The following is a 20,510-nucleotide window of genomic DNA, read 5'->3' on the forward strand; positions in this document are numbered from 1 at the left end:
TCCTCTGTCTGTCTGTTTTTGTTTTTGTTTTTTTAATATATATCCCATTGGGGTGCTCTAAACAAGAGGACTTCACACAGCATTTTTTACTACTGTAAATTTAATGAGTGTGGAAAGTGTATGACAGGTAAAAGGCCTCAGGCTTATTAACATTCAGCAGATAGGATTACTGGGTCATCAAACTGAAGGGAAGATATTACACCTTCCTAGATTTTGACCCTTCTGTGATATGAAGCCAATGGTAATGTTATCAAGGGTGTTAAGAACCTTCAAGGTGATTGTTTTAACCCTGTATTCCACAAGTTCTATTAATGCAGTGGACTTTCTCCATTGGTCCATGGATTCCTTTTATGCCCAGGGGATGAATAGAGCTAATTCTCTCTTACAAAAATGCTCTTAACAGGCAATAGAGTTCAATTCATTCTATTAATTTAGAGCTAATTCTCTCTTCCAAAAATGCTCTTAACAGGCAATAGAGTTCAATTCATTCTATTAATTTTGAGGGGTTATAACTGATCTGCAGCATGAAATAAAGATATATCAGAACCTGTACAGTATTATACACAAGTAAATCATTGTAAACAGTTGGTAGTGAGGCAGCTAATCCACTGGACCATGATGGGCTTAAAAGCTACCTCACATTAACTACTAACTTGAACTCAACGTTCCCCGTCCAGCACTGTGGGCCTGAGAGGGTTGGGGTAGTCTGCCCACAGATGGGTTCCAGACAGCTTTTAATCAGATTTCCAGCACAATAGTGTTGTCAATATAGGTGGTATAGCTTTTAAGCCCATCTGGTGCAATGGACTAGCTGCCTGGCTACAAATCATGGTGGCCTTAGTTCAAACCCAGCACCCAGAAGTGTAAATTGTGCGCATGAAATAAAGAATGTGTTATGCCCCAATTACAAATATGATCAAAAGCAAAATTTCTCCGTCTGTCCATGCACAGACTCATGCTGGACAAGAAGATTGCTATACGGCATTATACATATAATTTTTTCCTTCTTCATATCTAGTGTCCTTTGCACTATAAACAATGAAGCCCTTTCTGTTCAAGTACTGTACAGGGCATAGAAGCAACTCGAACAAAAACTCTGATTACAAGACACAAATTCAGTTCAATCACTTTGCATGTTGAAAAGCATATCAAAGTAGACCAAAAAACATGATTTTTATACTCACCTCGCAGGCCGTGGCTGATTATGATCATTACCAAGAAGACATTCTGTATCTGAGTTAAAGTTCCCTAGAGTTGTGTCACCAAATGTTCCACTCAGCTGTAAGAAAAGTAAAAAAAGATTTAGACCTTGAATAGTGTATAGGGCTGCTGGAGCTACAGTACAGTCCAGTATTAAGATAGTGCAGGTGCTACACACTTATAGTAAAAAAACAATTATTTGCATGTTCTTGATTGCATTGTTTATTCTCATAAATATTTTCCCAAAATTCTATTGTTACCATTTACTTACGCTTAATGTTACCAACTCTTTTCTGAAGCTTATGATCAATCAATAGGCACATTGCAGGGTATTTGATAAAATTGTCACAGATCATGACTTATGGAAGTGAAGGAAATGATCTGCATGAAAGTACTGTAATGTATGGGGTGAAATAAATACAATGAAGGTATTAGAAAATAATATGTAGAAGTAAAAGGAGTATTACAGAGAACTAATATCACTGGGGAACAAAATTCAACTTTTTGTCAGTTGCATACATTTTGAGACCTGTTTCTGGGTAAATTGAGGTCACTGATTTCAAATATGGCACCGGTTTTTTTCTATCGGGTCTAGTTTTGTTGCGGTGAGTTACCTACCATTTACTACTATATATAGTTAGACTACCATATACTACTGCTAAAAATCTAAACCAGCACACAGAGAGGAATTACCAAACACTTAGAATTAATTTTTAATTACTTTTATTTACCTTGACAAGCATATTTTGGATTCATCAGTTGCTTTTGTGAACTATGCCAGATTTATTCAGGCACAAACTTGCGTTTAATGGACTGTCTTGAATATCGCCTCTCAGTGCAGTCTCGCTGAATGCTCCAGCAATAGTCCGCCATCATGTGAATGTCCCAGCGACCTTGATAGCTGTCTTCCATGACTTTGATATCCTGGTGAAAGCGTTCACCTTGCTCATCACTCACGTCCCCCAAGTTTGCCGGAAACAGTTCAAGATGACTGTTCAGGGAATGCATCTTAATGCTCATGTTGCAACCTAACACATGGAAACTTTCCATCAAAGATTCAACGAGCTTTTTATAGTCCTCTGATTTCCTGTTTCCAAGAAAGTTCCTTACAACAGAAACGAATGCTCCCCATGCATTTCTCTCAACATCAGTCATGGATTGAGTGAAGGCTTGGTCTTTAATCAGCGTCCTAATTTGAGGGCCGTCGAAAATACCTGCTTTGAGTTTTTCTAGCGTTAAACCAGGGAACACTTCACGCAGATACTTAAAACAGTCACTGTCAGTATCGAGCGCCTTGACAAACTGTTTCATAAGGCCCAGCTTGATGTGAAGGGGCGGGAAAACAATTTTTTCACGTTCCACTAGGGGTTCATAAATGATGTTCTTTTCCCCAACATTGAGGCTTTCCCTAACTGGCCATTCCTTCTGAATCCAGTGTCTGTCTTTGGCTCTGCTGTCCCAGAGGCAGATAAAGCAAGGAAATTTTGTATACCCACCTTGCTGTCCTAGCAAAAAATTGACCATTTTTAGATCAACACAGATGATCCATTTGTGTTCTTCATATTTGAGTAGCTCCAAAACCGTTTTGATGTGTTCATATTTTTCTTTCAGGTGTACTGAGTGTCCTATGGGTATTGCGCCAAAGATGTTGCCTATATGTAATAAAACACACTTCAGACTCCGCTTAGAGCTATCTATAAAGAGGCGCCACTCTTTCGGATCATAACCTGGAGCTCCCATCGCGGTGACTAATCCAGAAATATCACAACAGTAGACGAAGTCAAATTTAGAATCAAAGAACTGTAAGAGGTTCTTTTCTCTGTTGCGAAAGAATGTTACCTTTGTGTCTATTTTCAGCAAGTTTTTATCTTTTAACCGTGAAGCCAACAATTCTGACAGCTTTTTAGACAGACCCAGATCTCGAACTAAGTCATTGAGTTCTGCTTGGCTAAATGTTTGCGGTTCTGTTGATATGCCTGCAAAATCTGAGTCACTATTTCTTTTAGTTGACTCCTCTGTGACCTCAGTGTCATATTCACTGTCAGATTCAAAGGAAGCAAGTTGAGTGAAGATAGGCTTTGGAACATCATCTGAATGGGGCACAGGCCTGATTGCTGAATTTAGACCTGATCTGCACAAACGAATGCCATTTTCAGAATCTGTGACCTCAAATCTACCAGAATCAAGTGTCAGAACTCATGCAACCGAAAGTGTGTTCCCCAGTGTAATGATTTGCCAAGGTTGTACAGGGAGTCTTCATTATATGTGAGGGATGTGTTCCAGAGAAATGCGACTTATAATGAAACTTTTATAATGAGGAATTTTTCCCCTTCAGAATTAAAGTAAAACCCTTTCAAAGTTCAGGATGTGTTCCTAGAGAGAGAGAGCTTTCAGCAAATCAGCTTAAAACAGGTGTCATTATACTTTATAATATCTGATATGGAGATACTGTACCTTCCTAACAATGTTATTCATTACCTTAAGTAATACATGGTGGCTTGACTAAATAATATGGGAATTATGGTGAAATTGCATATGGATGTTTTAAAGGGGTCACGGTGTTGTTAGAACTGAGGGAGCAGGGAAGGAACTCATGTGTTATGGTGATTTCTAGACTCGTTATTCTCCTATACACAATACACCCAGACACACTTATTTTTTTATTATCTTATATAATTATATTACTGTACAGAACTGTATTCAGTACAAGAATTTTCTTTATTCATAAGGCACACCGTACACTGAAATACAGTAAGTCCTCGCTTAACGTCGTCCCACTTAACGTTATTTTGGTACTACGTCGCTAAGCTTTAGAGACCAAAAATTCATTTAACATCCCCTGTGATCCGATACTATGTCGTTTTGCGTCGCCACAGTCTACTTTCTACGGCGCATCAACCGCTCTTGTCTGGCCGCACTACGCTCTCTCGGCTCAGCGCGCTGCCCTCACTCGCGGAACGTCACAGCGTCCCCAAGCGACGCCAAGCCAGTCTCTGTTACGAATTCACATCATTCGAGTGTGCTTAAGTGCTTTTGCTCTAAAACTGTACTCTAACCATTCAAAATGGCTTCCAAGCACCCATCAAGTGCTACTGATGCTAGTGTAGTAAAGAGGCAACATAAGACCATTACCCTGGCTATAAAATGGATGTATTAACCCAACTTGAAAAGGGGGAACGTGGTGTGGACATAGCCGCTGTGCTTGGTCTAACCCCCACAACGGTGAGTATTATCCTGACCAACGCTGAAAAGATTAAGGTTAGTGCTGGAAGTGGTTCTTCTCCGAGTGCTACTAAGACGGCTCGTACTAGAAGCACTGTGATAGAGTAGGTGGAAAAAATGCTGGCAATGTGGATGGAAGACCAGAATCAACGCAATGCTCCTGTGAGCCTTATGGTTATCCAGCATAAGACCAGATCCATGTTTGACGGCATGAAGGAAACAGAGGGTGAAGGATCGAAGGAAGAGACCTTTACGGCCAGCTGAGGCTGGTTTCAACGATTTAAGCATCGGTATAACTTCCATAACATAAAGATGACTGGTGAAGCTGCAAGTTCAGATACGTTTGCTGTCGAGACATTCCCTCCAACAAAGGAGGAGGAGCAAGCAGTGGCGGAGGAACCCCAGTCAGAGGAGGAGGAGGAGGCAGCAGCAGAGTCTCAGCGACTCACCACCCTCCTCCTCCTCCTCTCCCGCCCTCCTCCTCCGCTCCCGCCATACTCCTCCGCTCCTGCCATCCTCCTTCTTCGATCCACTACCCACCACACACTCGCTCTAACACCTCGCCCATCGGTGAGTACCAATACAAACTGAGTACTGTAGTTCTATATACTATTTTCTATAGCAATGGCAATGATTTTCTGTATATGTAACTGTTTTCATGGGGCAAAGGGAGGCTGGGGAATGTAACTCCTATATTTTATATATTTCTTATGGGGAAAATTGATCCACTAACGTTGTCTTGCATAACGTCGCGTTTCAAGGAACATAACCCCGACATTAAGCGAGGACACCCTGTAACTTCCTTAAATTCTGTGGTTACTTACATAACAGTGGTATAAGCAAGCAGTCATGTGCGAGGTGACTGTTGTACAGTTCAGTATTTTGGCGTGGTAGAAAGTTAACACTTGTAGGATACTTTTATTATTTAATATGGTTACTTTTACATCATATTAGATTGTTTTACCACCATTTATGCATCGCATTTTAGGAATCCAGGAAATTAGTATAAAACAGTGGATGATGCAGATGATGTATATGTAAAACAATTGACATATAAGAATACCCCATTTATCTCAAAGGGTGCATTTATAAACGTCATTGCGAATAACAAACTTGTGAATATCGGGGCAATTTTTTCCATAAGAAACAATGTAATTAGGGGAGGATGTGTTCCCAGCCAGCATATACACTCCTCATTATCTAAAGCTAGTAGGGACCAGGGTCGCATGTATACTGTAATACCAATAAATGTGAGGAATAAATAAAAATTATACTAATAAATACAGTACAGCATATGAAAAAATACCACATTGCCAGTTGGCAACAGTTTAACTGCATGTGGGACACAGGACACTTGAGCGGTTGAGATCCCCGAACACTGCTCCCTCCTCCTCCACCCACGATCCACAAGCTAACTCAAAGTCACGTGCACGTAAGAAATGTTTATACCCTTTATGTTTTTGACTTAATGATATTTTTTTTTTCACATTCTGTTGGACGATTATGTGTGCATGTAACAGAGTAAAAAAAATTACGTATACGTACCCAAAATTACGAGCTAAAAAATAACAATAACACAACTCACAGCTTGGCCTGTTAGGGGGAGGCTGAGATCCCTGATGCTGCACCCCCCTCCCGCTTCCCCCTTCCATGAAACGAACACAAACACCCGGTGACGTAAGAAATGTTTATTCTCTTTATGCTTTTGACCTTATAATACTGTAATATAATTTTTATTTTGCACATTCTGTATGAACAATTGTGTGAATGTAAAAAAAAAAAAAAAAAAAATTACATACTTCACAGTATACAGTATCTACCCGAAATTGCGAGGTTAAAAATAACACAGCTTGGCCTTGTAGTGGGAGAGCTAGAGGGATGTAACCATGGACAGTCTAACTTGCCCACATGCCAAGTACACATATGTTCATGTAATAGCTCCTGTCTTATAGGCAGAAGTATTATATAAATGGGTTAATTACATATGATTTATATACTCTCTCACCCTCTGTAACTTTCCACTAGCTATGAGGTAGCATGTTCAGAGAACGTGATAAGGTGTGACCACGGGAAGCCGCGTCATATTGCGCTGAGCTAAGGCACTAAGTAGCCGGCTCTCTGGCCACCTAATGCGGGCAGTAGTTCATTATCACTCACGAGAGGAAGATGTTATTAAGAGCCATCGTGAATGGTTCCGTCTTCCCTCAAGGGAGGATGTCGGATATATTTCTGTTCTCCCTTGAGGGGTCTCTACTCACCCTCACTCAACTATCGTATCGACAGGACGTACTTAGAAGAGCTATTTAACATAGCCTCCGTCCATCTCATGTTACATCTCGTAACATCTCAATAGCTACATTGAGATATTTTACAGAGATGAACCTACGGTAATACACAGTGGAACTCCATCCGAAATAGCTTCTCAAGTGATTGTTACAAGTGGTGACAACCCAGGAAGGTTGTTACATATATGACAGTTTCACAAGTAACTGTTATATCACACTAACGGTCATCTCACCATATACACAGTTGGTAAAGGTAGAGATATTATGTTCTCCCCATTACTGTGGCATACTGGTCAAGAAGAAGAATTGTTATCTACGTCATGGCAGCGGATCTACAAAGAAACCGTTATACTACTGTTACATCTGTTACAAAAAAAAAAAAAACTGAACAAAGGTGGCAGCAAGTGGTTAGGAATAACGACAAACCGGTCTAGATACACATTCTCCAAAACAAGTCATAAGTGTTTTACGATAACAGAAAAACAAAAAACAGTGACGTGTTATCTGCATCCAAGTGTATTAGGGTATCCCGTAGTGAGGCATTATAAGTTGGGTGACCTTTATTTTGTCATCCACAGAGGTGTACAAATTTTTTTTTTCCAATAATCGATTCTGAGTTATTGATGACTTTCTATCTTATGGAAAGTTGGCAACACCCCTGTCTGGCAACAAGGCGTGGAGGTGAAGAATTCCCGAGGTCAGCACTCAGCATCCTGTGCCCGGAGCTTAGAGTGTTGCCACATACCTATGAGCTTCAAGGTTTTGCAACACTTGAACCTTACACCATTGTTTAAGCAGACTGTTGTGGCTGTTCGTGACTGAGGATTGTACACTCTCCAGGTGTCCCCAGCAAGTCCTATATATACAGGGCTTCTGAAGGTTTGGCACACAGAAGGAGCAGCATCTCGTCAGTGTTGGACGTATCCAGTGACCTCAAGACCAGCAGTCAACAATTTTGGTGGATAGTGGACTCCCTGGAGTGAAGTGGACTTGCCTGTCGCCATCTTGAAGCATCACTCAGTTGCTACGCAACGAAGATAAGCAACAGACAGCTCGACGGTGATTGAAGCACCCCGCACCCCCCCCCCCCACCTGAGATCAGCTGTGCTACGACTGTGAAGAACGACGACCAACACCTCCGTAAATAGGTATTTAGATATTCATTAAATATATATACACACATTTACATATTCGATGACATAACTTCACACTGTTAGACATCGTGTAGGTTATACTATCATGTATTATAAGTGTTCTACTTATTTACTTTACTATATAATGACGTAATATAACTTCCAGTATTTATTTTTCACCTGTTCAGCTAATGATATTTTAATTATTTTAAATATAATTTATATCAATTTCCTGTAAATGGATGGACAAGGTTATTTCTTTGGTTTGTATCTAAAAAAATTTTCAAACCTTAGACATAGAAAATGTGGACACTTTCTTTTGATCCCAGGAAGGATAATAATGTTCATAATTTTCAAACTGCATATTTTAATGATGTCATAGACAAATCTTTTCAAAATAAAAATATAATAGTTCTAAAGTAAATTATCACAGACTGGAAATTTTCAGCCATACCGTGTAGAACCCTTCACAACTCAGTACCATTGCTCTCCATAAAAATGAATGTTTAACCGGAAGAGTCTCAAGCACCACACACTCATTCATCCAGCGTGATTATAGTAGCAAAAGTTGTACAATGCTTAGAAGGTGCATTCTTAAACACGAAGTAGGCGAAGATTATTTCTACCATGTTATTACGGGATTTGCTTACCCAAGTTAACGATTTCCACTATTGTGTTGATATTGGCAGTAATGTTTGTCTTTTAAGTCAGAATCATCCAATTTTGCCATTGTACATAAGATACTAGCCCGTAAGACACTTAAGTCTAGGACGCCAGTAGTTGCTGAGCCTACGGTTCCAGAGTCCCCAGCTTAGTGTTTACACGTATGTCTGTAACATGGCTAGGCTTATGTATAGGATGTTTATCTGCGAGTTTAGTTTAGTCCTCGCGGAGCTTGGATGGTGTGACCGAGCGATGTAATAGCTCCTGTCTTATGGGCAGAAGTATTATATAAATGGGTTAATTACATTTGATTTATATACTCCCTCACCCTCTGTAATTTTCCACTAGCTATGAGGTAGCATGTTCAGAGAACGTGATAAGGTGTGCCCACGGGAAGCCGTGTCATATTGCGCTGAGCTAAGGCACTAAGTAGCCGGCTCTCTGGCCACCTAATGCGGGCAGTAGTTTGATATCCTTGACGTTATTGAGAGCCATCTTGGATGGTTCCGTCTTCCCTCGAGGGAGGACGACGTACATATTTCCGTTCTCCCTCGATGGGTTCCTATTCATGGGCATTGTTACCCCTCACACCAACCGGACATATTTTTCAGGACTATTTAACATAGCCTCCGTCCTCCTCTTAACACTCATAGCTACAGTGATAAGTTACGGTGATATACACTTGGAACTGTATCCTAGATAGTTCCTAAATAAATGGATAACAGACAATTGGGTTTCGCTACTAAAACCCTATATAACATACATGTTCCGGCCTCATTAACCCAGACGGAATCAGCGGTTAAAAGACCTAGAACATTCACTTCACACACATACAAACCCATGCTCTTCATTTTTCTTATTTTATGGCAATGTGCCATTTCCACGGATATTATTTTTTCTAATTCGCTTTGCAAATATTGAATGTGGAGATTAAAATATCAATTGCGAACGAATAAGTGGGTTTGAGAATAGTGAGGTATTCCTTTATAATGAAAATTTCTTGCTATATTTGTTAGTGACATACATATGAAATGACATATACAGTGAACCCTCGAAGATCCGGGCTAAAAGGGGGGCCACCTGTCCGGAAAAGCCGATTGTCCGAATTTTCTTGCGAATAATAAATGATATAAGAAACCAAAAATACAGTACTAATGCAGTGATAAACAAATTACCATATATAAACCATACATTTACCTATGATAACATAATAAGAAACATTGTATCATTACTAGAGTGAATGAAATAATATTCCCACAAACAACAATTGTCAACTCTGTTTATGTTTCCCACCTGCTCAGGCACCTATGTCCAAGCAACTGACGGGTAAAGCAGTGTCCATGGCCCTAAAATGTTCTTTGCTATGGTTTGGGAATATTTCTTAGGGAAACTTCTAGGAGGCTTCTTAGCCCAGAACCCCAAAAATTTTTGTCCGGATCTTCTGAAATTTGGATTTCCCGGATCCGGATCTTCGACATAATAAGAGAACAGAAAATGAGAGATCTATAAAAAAAATAGATTGTTTCAAAGTGGGTTAAAGGAGAGATGAAGGAAGCCCAAGGAGATGGAGATATGAGGTAAAGGAGGTACTGGATACAAGGGGAGTGGATATCAAGGAAACTAAAATGTGCATTCATAACCAGAAAGCAGGGAGCCAATGTATTTGTAGGGATGAAAGTACTGTCGACAAGTGATGGTAGGTTGTACAAACAGCAGTAAACAAGACAGAAATCTTGGGCTTGTGCTTCAGAAGGAGAACAACATAGCAGAACACAACTATTAACCCTTAAGCCCCGGGTTAGGGTGCTGCTGGCAGCACCCCTCGGAATAAATCGAAGAAAAAAAAAGGAAATAGGTGGACGTTCTGGAACGTCACCCGGGGCGTGCTGGTCGGACGTTCCAGAACGTCGCCCGAGGCCTAAAAAAAAATGAAAGACAAAGACTGATAAGAGGGTTTATGCTTCTCTTAACTCCAGGCACCCTACTCTAAAACAGGAAAAGTCTTGCAAGAGTGCATCTTTACAGACAACTCACCATGCTGGAGTCTGAACTACGTCGTGTGGCTACACAGTCAGAGAGGTCAGTCATGAGCAGCTTGTGGAAGGCAGTTGATGCAGCAGCCACCAAGAACCTGAAACAAAAAGAGCAATAAAAGTTCCATGAACTTTTTTCTTATGCTGCAAAATATTACCCCATTACATAAACAAAAATGCATACCCTCATATACACATAAATATTTGAACAATCTCTGAATGAGTACTGGAGTCATTTATGAATTCTGTTGATCAACTATTAAGATACTGTAACACACACACTACTACTACTACTACAGGGTACTTTGCTGTCACTCGGGATCGAGTATGAAGATCATCCAGCTATGATACAATGATATGAGTTATTAGGGATGTCACCTATATTGGTGAGTTTTGAGGTGACTAAAGAGGCTGATATGGGACAAGCAGTGTTGTTCACAGATGTTGCACATGTGGGGGGCTACATCGTGTGAGGGAGGGGCGGTGGCAGCGTCTTTCCGGCATTGGCACTTGTCTGCCTCGGTTTGCAATCGGGCTAACTCTTAAGTATTGACACCTTCTCGTGAGGTGCTTCTCCAAGCGTTGCGATGTGGAGTAATCGACTCCCAGGCGAGGGGGTCGATTTGGCACTTTTTCAGGTTTGTCTTAAGACTATCCTTATACCTTTTCAGTTGCCCGCCGGAGTTACGTTTACTATTCGTTAGGTCTGTAAAGTAGCTACTTTGGCAGTCTACTGCCGTCCATGCGGGTAACATGGCTAGTCCAGTGTAGTTGTTCATGAATAATGGTAGCCTCGATGCTCCTACAGTTGGTGTCAGCAAGGATTGCTGACATTTGTTCTCTTGTCTTCCCAGCAAACTCGGAGGATGGAAAGTAGACTACGTTGGTGAAAGTTTTCAAGTGCCTTGAGGTGCCTCCTTTATGTGACCCATGTCTCGCTGCCATATAGCATGGCGGGGAGGACCCCTGCTCAATATAGGTGTAACTTTTGTAGATAATTTCAGCTCACTACAGCTGAAGAAACGGTTTCGGAGTCTGCCAAAGGCTTGAGATGCACATCTGATCTGATGCTGAATCTCTTCATCGATGTCTGCGGTGGTGGACGGGTGGGAGCCGAGATACCAAAAGTGGGTAACATTAGAGAGGGTAGTACCGTTAAGCTGGATGGATGGTGGAGGTGTGTCTGAACCAGGGGCAGGTTGAAAGAGAATCCGAGTCTTGCATACATTCACCTCAAGGCCGAAGTGTGCATACATATCTGCGTAGCTGTTCAGGATCTCCTTGAGGTTGCATTCAGTGTGAGCAACAAGAGTGAGTTCATCTGCATACTGAAGTTCAGTAATGGAAGCTGCCAACACCTTTGTTCTTGCCTGGAGTCATCTTATGTTGAAAAGACCCACCTTCACCCGGTACTCGATGTCCACCCCGCTGGCTAAATTGGCACTAGCACGAGTAAGGAAGGCAGCCAAGAAAATGGAAAAGAGAGTTGGTGCCAGTACACATCCTTGTTTAACCCCGGTTTGGTTGGGGAAGAACTCAGACTGAGTGCCATTGTGCAGGACACTGCCATTCATGGTGAGCATAAACAAATGAAAGAAACTTGGTGGTTTATTATGTCTGCTCAAAGGAGCTGGTTTGAATGACAAGTGTTGCTCAAAGGAAATTATGCCTGAGTAATACTGGAATTAAACATGACTGGCATATTAGGAATCAATAAACAGACAGACATTTACTGTAATCCATATATTACTGAAAAGGTTCAAAAGAAGGAAATCTCTTCACAAGAAAATATAAATATCTGAATGAGAGCCTACCTATGAGCATGGACTATGGTACCGCCCCCAGTGGTGCTGCCCCCAGCTACCAGCACCAGATCAGTGAAGGCGGCACAGGAGAGGAGACCATGGAGATCCTCACGCATGTTGCTCACCACTTGTGAGGGCTCCTGGACCTTGGGCTTGGGCGGGCAGAAAGGCACCTGCAATTCCAATTTGTAACTTAATCAGTGAAAATTTGAATAAAAGGATGTCATTGCATATATGTATCACAATTCTTGTAATGAGGAAGAAATGATGGAGGCCCTTGACATATGACCAAGTACTGTACAGCAGAATTCTCATTCTAAATACAATTTAATAATGTAACTCATGGGAAAAAATATACCAGTACTGTAATACATTATTTCCTTGCAACTTATTATAAAATTTTTAAAATATATTAATTTTCCTATTTTTTTTTATTTTTTATAAATATTTTTCTGCTTCAAATTAAGTTTTTTCACACAATTCATGTCAGCATTCTATATGCAAAAATGAGAGACACACATAAGGTAGTTCATTACTAAAACTCAACATACCTGTAAAGTAGGTCGCTGGACACGCTTGAGGTTTGTCATCCAGAAGCGCTGTTGTCTCCGGGATATGAGGGCGGCTCTGATAACATTATCAAATATTTCATTTACTCCAAAGTAAGTAAGCACCGATGTCTCATAATATTCGACACCAATTTCTCGAGCAACTGCACGACCTTCACATGGCATTACCAGGTCACACTCACGTACAGCTCTAATGAATTAAAATAATAGTAACAAAAGTTATTAAAATCTAGTATTTACAAATACAGTAGGTAAAATAGCAAAATACAAATGGAATCTTCCTAAAATTTATTAGTTTTAATGATTGTGAGTAAAGTATTTTATATACCTGTAGAACTACAGTCTTGGATCAAAATATTGGTAGAATAACATATTTGTATAGTTATAATACACAGCCTGTTCTCTCTGTATATCTTAATAAGTATGAATGAACTACCTCTATGTAATTGTTATGTGCAGAGAAGTATGATCCTGAACTGTGTTCCATTTTCAGTTAAGTTCTTAAGTAAACAACACAGCCACAAAAGAAACAGAGTTAACTTAGGATGTGATAAATGTCATATAATAAATGTTAGAAACAAATGCAAACTAATTATATTTGCCTGAATATGTAAGAAGACCCAAGTAATGGATGTCAAATTTTTAAGAACACTTGAAAAAAGAAGTTTACAAAAAATCTATTAACAAGAGAAAAGAAGAGAATACTAGAGGGTGGGAATGTTTAGAATAAACTACAGGTACAGTCTCGTTCAAGATTCTTCGAACACTGGTGGAGACAGCTGGCAACTCAGGCCGTTTGTTTACTATAGTACTAAAGTACTTAGTTTCCTATTGCTTAATTGATGGTTGGGCTTTGTTGTTTCGTATTATATTATACTACGTACTATAATGAACAAACGAAATTGAGTTGCCAGCTGTCTCCAGCAGTGTTCGAAGAATCTTGAACGAGACTGTACATACTGTGATATTTCAGGGAGTATATACTCCGATATTTCAGTGCTATAGTGGGTCTTAAGTGTGTCTTGTATTTAGTACACACTTGTATTTAAATTTCCCCTAAGAAACATAATGTCTTATTACCTAAAAAAAAAAAAAAAAAAAAACAGTACGGTAACAGAAATCTACAGTAGATTCTACCAGTACAGTATGACAACCTTCCTTTAAATATACATTGGAGTGAAGGCCATATAGATGAAAAAAATTCAGTCTCTATACAGTGGTCCCTCGGTTAACGAACACAATTCGTTCCAAAAGGTCGTTCGTTAACTGAAAATTTTGTTAGCCGAAACCATTGTTTCAATGGGATTTTGGGTAATTGGTTCCAGCTCACCGAAAATTACATACAAAGTAAAAAAAAAAGGCAGTGAAGTACAGTACACTTACTTTGAGGTGTGTATGTAGAAGGCTCCTGGTTGATGATGATGATGATGGGAATTAGAAGTGGGGGTGGAGGAGAAGGGAGAAGAGAAGGAAGTGGGGGTGGAAGAGAAATCACCCCATGCATCATGCCGTCATTTCACCCATAAAATTTTAAGTTCACTAGGTGTAATTCAAAATTATTTTCTTTAAATCAACACTGCACTGCACTATATATTGTCAATACAATAAAATAAACTTCAGAATGACCAATAATTGTACGGTAAAAACGTAAAAATAGTTCATGTTCAAGAGAGTCTCAAGCAAGATGTTACCTCTACTGACCAGAGATACAAACTGGCGCCTGTTTGGTGAGTTGAGTGGCTGTTTGGCGCACAAAAAACTAGTTTCCTGTACTTCAATTATGTAAAATAATTGTTAAAATTACTAATAATTTTAATATAAAACTTGGAAAATTACTGATATTTACTCAAATGGGAACGAATTTAAGCCCTAGAACCGATTACTGTATTGGTGAGCAAGCGAAAACAATGTGAGAGGAATTCGTAAGGAATTCGTTAACCGAAATTTTTCCGTTAACTGAATTGAATATTCTTATGGAGGGTAATTCGTTAACCGAAATTTCGTTAACCGAGGCATTCGTTAACCGAGGGACCACTGTACCGTATTCCAGGGTAGCAAAGGCCATGAGTTGTGTGAGCAGCATACAGCCGACTCAAATAAAGAACCATGTACAAGAGGGGTAACATTTATGTTCTTATATCAACCCTTAAAGCTCTAACAAAATTATATTTTATTTCTTTTTAATCTGAAGTTATTCTATCACTTACCTGACTAGAGGTGATCTGTCTTGACAGTAGCTAAGGTATTGCTCATCTTTGCAGATGTACCTAAGGTCATTCTTACAGCCTACAAGAAGAATTGGTGTGTTGGGGCAAAACCGTCGAATCTCCGGGTACCACATTACCCGGCAGTTCCGTAAAGACACCGGATTTGCAACTGAGAAACAAAGCAGCACCACATCGGATCTGCAATAACAAATGTTATAATGAGCATCAGGGGCGTATCCAGGGGGGTTTCCTGGTTGCCCGGGAAACCCCCTCGAAGCCCACGCTGCTCATCTAAGTGTCTTTGATCTGCCATCATCTCCCTCCTTACCTGTCATATTTAATCTTAATGCGGTCAAACACAAGCAGCTTGATTATAAGACATACTTGTGTGCGGAATTTTGGGTCATGTCAAGTCATAAGCTCAGCTTGTTGCGCTCGCCCTGTATCTATTTATATTCGGACAATCTGGGAACCCCCCATAACAGAATCCTGGGTATGCCCCTGCGCATCCCATTACTAGCAATACAAGAATTCCTCAATTCATAGATTATGTTCCTTAGAATTCCTATGTTAACAACAGACATGTTCCTAAAAAGTACCATCCTAAACAAAAGCATGTAAAGACAAATTAATAGTCCCATAGGAAATTATGTTCCAGTAAGTGGTGAGGTTTATTTTATAATTACACCTTTTCACATATCCGTTGAGACATTGTTACATAACTATTTGACAAATTTCATAACCGAAAGACAGAACACATATCGAATGACAATCTAAAATAACTGTTGGTGGTATGTCATTCTCCAATTGTTACATTCTCAAACTATATGTAGACTGTCGGTTTATTGTTCACGTCTGTCAACTTCATAACTTATGTTAATCACTTCCGTTAGCATTAACGAACAGTTATTTTAGATTGTCATTCGATATGTGTTCTGTCATTTGGTTATAAAATTTGTCAAATAGTTATGTGAAAATGTCTCAACAGATATGTGAAAAGGTGTAATGACATTTGATCATGAAGCAACTATGTTTTAGCATGGTTGTTGAAGACTTGGCTTTCAATCTGAGTGGCAAAGAATTTCCTATGGTTCCATATTTTTCAAGCGCAATACTACTGTACAGTAAATAAACTGTAACATCTTAACATTTAACCCCATCTCCCACTATAACACAGGAACATCCCTTGTTTGTCTCACAATCCTTACCTGCCATAGGCAAAACGTCGATCTTTGTCATGGTCCCCAAAAGTGTCCCATAAACGGAGGGAAACATTCACACCGTCAACTACCACGCAGGATCGCTCCAAAACCTGAAATACAAATTCCTTTTGAAAATTTTTGCGAGATGAAAATGCTAACATTCATGACTAAAGCCAACTCTGTGCAATAGAAATAAAATGTTTGTGAAGTCATTGAAAATATCTATAAGCAGAAAAACATATATCCTGCAATACTGTACTTCATTCATTTGTAACATAGGAGTCAGGAAGTGTGCTCTAGTGAAAAACCATTTGAGTCATTTCTAGTTTATCAATGTAAAAAACAATTTGGTAATAAGCAAGATGTGACACAGTAAACCCTTAAACTTCGCAGGTTTGAACATCGTGTCCCTTGCCCCTCTGTGGATTGCATTACAGTTGCTTGGGGAGGGAGTTTGTTCATCACGAGTGACAACTTCCACTACTGGCAGTGAGGGGTCTCTGCAGTGGAGTGGAGGTGTTCCACACTTCCTCACCCTCACTGTTACCCACACTGCCAGCCCACGAAGAGCTTTGTTGTTTATGTATCTATACTGCCTTTTGCTACTCTCTCACCATGCCTTGTAAACACCCTGCACCTGCTGGAGACTCTATTGGCATGCCTGCCAAGGTAAGGAAGGTGCTGAATATAGTGGAGAAAATGGAGTTACAGTAAACCCTTGCTATTTGCAGGGGTTAGGTTCCAAGGAATGGCACAAATATGCAAAACCGCAAATAGCAACTTATACTACCTTAATGCATTATTGTATACCTATACTGTGTATGAGAAACTAAAGTCACCAATACTTCTTACATTCATATGTAAAAGTTTGGAGCTTGATGAAGTGTACTGTACAGTAGGGAGAAATCTGGTTACTGAAGCATAGGGAGATCATCAAGATCACTGTTGGAAGAGAATGATGCAGTGGTGGTTGGTGGACAGGCGGGTGGTGGAGAGGAGCATGGCAGAGAGGCGGGTGGTGGGTTGGCATGTGGCGGGGAGGTGGGCGTTGAAGCGGCGGTAGCAGCTGACCGAGTAGGTGAAGGAAACGAATCAGCTGGGCGAGCGGCTGGTTCTTTCTTGAAAAACATTGTGATTGGTAGTCGTTTCCTCTTGGCTTTGAGGTCTTTGAACATTTTCTGGTAGGGAACCCAAACTTGGTTGATTTCTCGGACGATCTTAAGGCTCCGTTCCATGGAAGGGTCGTGGTCAACAATGAAATCATTACCACCTTCACCTATTGAAATAGTTCACAAAATTATTCACCCCAACCTTCTTGTTGCAATTCTATGATTTCTTCCTCTTCATCTTCTTCAGCACTTTTTACCAATTCTTCCAAGTCCTCTTCTGTCAGTTCCTCTTCATGCCCATCAATCAGCTCTTCCATGTATTCAGCGGCCATGCCCACAAACCAAATGACGCGGATTGCTCACAATGTCATTCACATCCTTTAGTATGGACGGAAATCCTTGAAAGTTATTAACACACTCAGGCCATAAGGTTCACCAACAAGCATTCACTGTCTCTGGTTTGAGGTCATTGAATGATTCACAGATTTTGATAATGCAGTCTGCATTGCTGTACTCCTTCCAACAATTGCTAACATCAAGGTCAGGGTCTGCGTCCATAGCACTACAGATAAGACCAAAAGAGCGTAGGGTGTAATATGCCTTGAAGGTGCGTATTACACCCTGATTGAGGGGTTGAATCAGAGAAGTGGTGTTAGAGGGTAGGAACACCACCTCTACACCTGGATGGCTAAACTGCAAACTTTCTGGGTGGCCTGGTGCATTGTCTATCAATAACAGCACCTTAAATTCCATCTTCTTGGAAGCAAGGTATTTTTCCGTTTCTGGGATGAAGCATGTATGAAACCAATCCAGGAAGGCTTGAACAGTTATCCATGCCATTTTGCTGGACTGCCAAAAAACTGGCAAAAGGTACTTGTTTTTTTCCCTTTAAAGCCCTAGGGTTTGCCAAGTGGTAAAGCATGCCAGGTTTGATCATGTGGCCAGCTGCACTGCCACATAGTTGAGCATCACTGTCCTTGGCTGCCTTGAACCCAGGGGCACACCTCTCCTGCTTGTTTATGTATGTTGTACCTGGCATCATTTTCCAATATATAATGGATTCATCAGCATTAAACACTTGCTCCAGTCTATAGCCTTTCCCTTCAATTAGTTTCCTTAATTTTGCAGGAAATGCATCTGTAGCTGTGTGGTCAACCTCCCCAGTCAGCTTCACACTATGGAGAATCTTCTCTTAAAATTCTCGAACCAACCTTTACTGGCACTTAAAGTTTGTTCAGTAGCCGCACTAACCCATTTACCACCTGGTGACTCGTAAAAATGGGCATAAAGACTCTTGAATCACACTGCTGTTGATCAGCACATTTTTGCAGTGCTGGTCCTCTGCACCATGTTCTTGTAATGTACAATCCGCACCACTTTAGCACTTGCAAGAGCCTTCACTTTAACAGAATCATGAATTGCTTGTTCATTCTTCCTTATATACCGCATTGTGGATTCATTCACACCAAACAACTGACCAGCTGCGGCAGCACTCATCCGCTCTTTAAACTTGTCTAATTCAACTTTCTTTGTCAGGGTCATCACTGACTTCTGCTTTTTACATTTCACTCCAATAGCATTACTAGCATTGACACGAGGCAGTCTTTTAGGGTTCATTTCACACAAATACAGAATTTTGAGTACAACACAGGAGATGCTGTGACACAGGCAATGGTTGAGCGCAAACAAGGAAGATGAGACACAGCGGGCACGTGGGGGTGACTCGTTGCGCTGTGGGAGAGACTCGTAAGCTAGCCACCATCTGCTTACCGCAAATAGTCGAAACCGTGAATCACAAACCTGTAAATAGCTAGGGTATACTGTATTTGATAAGTTGAGCTGTGATGCCTTTGGTTGCCATTATGGCATGAACGTGTCAAGCATTTGCTATATAAAAAAAGAAAGAAAAGGAGATTCGTGAGTGTCACGTGCCTGTGGCGCTCGGGAACTCGCATGGCGTGAGGCATATGTTCACGCCTCTATTCCACACAAGCTATTAACTTGTTAATTGTACTTATTATATTATTATTGTTCTTAGTTACTTAGGTTAATTGTATATTTATGTATGTTATTAATATGCATCATTGTGTTACTCTGTTAAGTCAAATCAAGAGTAGTATTAATTAATTATATAAAATATCTAGCAAATGTCCTGGATCACGTGATATGAGACGTGCTCCTCCACCGCGTGGGCACGCTTCCCCAGTAGCGAAAAACCGTGGCATATGGTAGACGTGTCCGTTCGTTCTCTAGCCTTGACCCTTGTCTAGTGCCTTGTCCAGTATTCTGCAATGCCCTAGGGGTATCAGGTATTAGTGACACGTTTAGTTAGGCCTAGGAAGGGATCCTGGTGGTAAGGAATCTCCTGTTTGGTAGGAAATAACTATTTTGTAGGGATTGTTGTATGTATATATTTTGTATGTCTGTGTAATATAGTTATGTTAAGTAATATTCGTTTGGTCTAACTCCTTAACGGTATATTTTCACCCTTCCGGCATCACCCTTATTTTAATATATAATTACTTATTCCCTTAAATTCTTGTTTGCTATAGTCAGTACTCCCTTTAGAACATAAATTGAATTTATTAATTATCTTCCCTTTTGTGACTTACTTATTTCAACTTGTTCATACTTATTCAAGTACATTTAGTTGAGTAGGTTTTTGTGGGGATAATTATTGCCGTGTTCCCTATTTGTTCCTTTATTTGATAATAACTTGGGGTAGGTTTCACTCCCCAGGTATAAAGGGTAGTGGGATTGCGACAGTGAGTGATTTGCCCTGAGTGCTATAAAAGCTGCCAGCATATTAGAGATCCTGTTATAAGTAAGATGGAGAAGGCTTTCTGTATTTGGATTGAAGATATGAACTGCTGTAATGTACGTGTTGACTCTATTTATCAAGGACAAAGCTAAGACTCTCTATGAATGTTTTTCAAGTGAAAGTGCTAGTGTAAGTGGTGACAGTGGTGCAGGTGTTAGTGAAAGTGGTGACTGCTGCAGGTGTTAGTGTACATGGTGACAGTGCTATATATGTTAGTGCACAAGGTGACAGTGCTGCAGGTGTGAGTGCAAGTGGTGGTGC

At 40.3% G+C, this 20,510-nt stretch overlaps 1 protein-coding gene across 1 annotated transcript in view; it reads right to left on the reverse strand.

The window, feature by feature from the left end:
- LOC121862389 (rho-related BTB domain-containing protein 1-like) overlaps positions 1–20,510 on the reverse strand; it is a gene marked incomplete in the record, with an annotated part of 135,601 nt that overhangs the window by 79,558 nt on the left and 35,533 nt on the right. The window contains 6 exon segments of the mRNA XM_042360655.1: positions 1,185–1,279; positions 10,538–10,634; positions 12,351–12,514; positions 12,893–13,100; positions 15,118–15,315; positions 16,326–16,429. Of these exon segments, the coding sequence (XP_042216589.1) occupies positions 1,185–1,279; positions 10,538–10,634; positions 12,351–12,514; positions 12,893–13,100; positions 15,118–15,315; positions 16,326–16,429 (866 nt within the window).

The sequence above is a fragment of the Homarus americanus genome, unplaced genomic scaffold, assembly GCF_018991925.1.
Source record: "Homarus americanus isolate GMGI-L3 unplaced genomic scaffold, GMGI_Hamer_2.0 scaffold31037, whole genome shotgun sequence".
NCBI classification, from domain to species: domain Eukaryota; kingdom Metazoa; phylum Arthropoda; class Malacostraca; order Decapoda; family Nephropidae; genus Homarus; species Homarus americanus.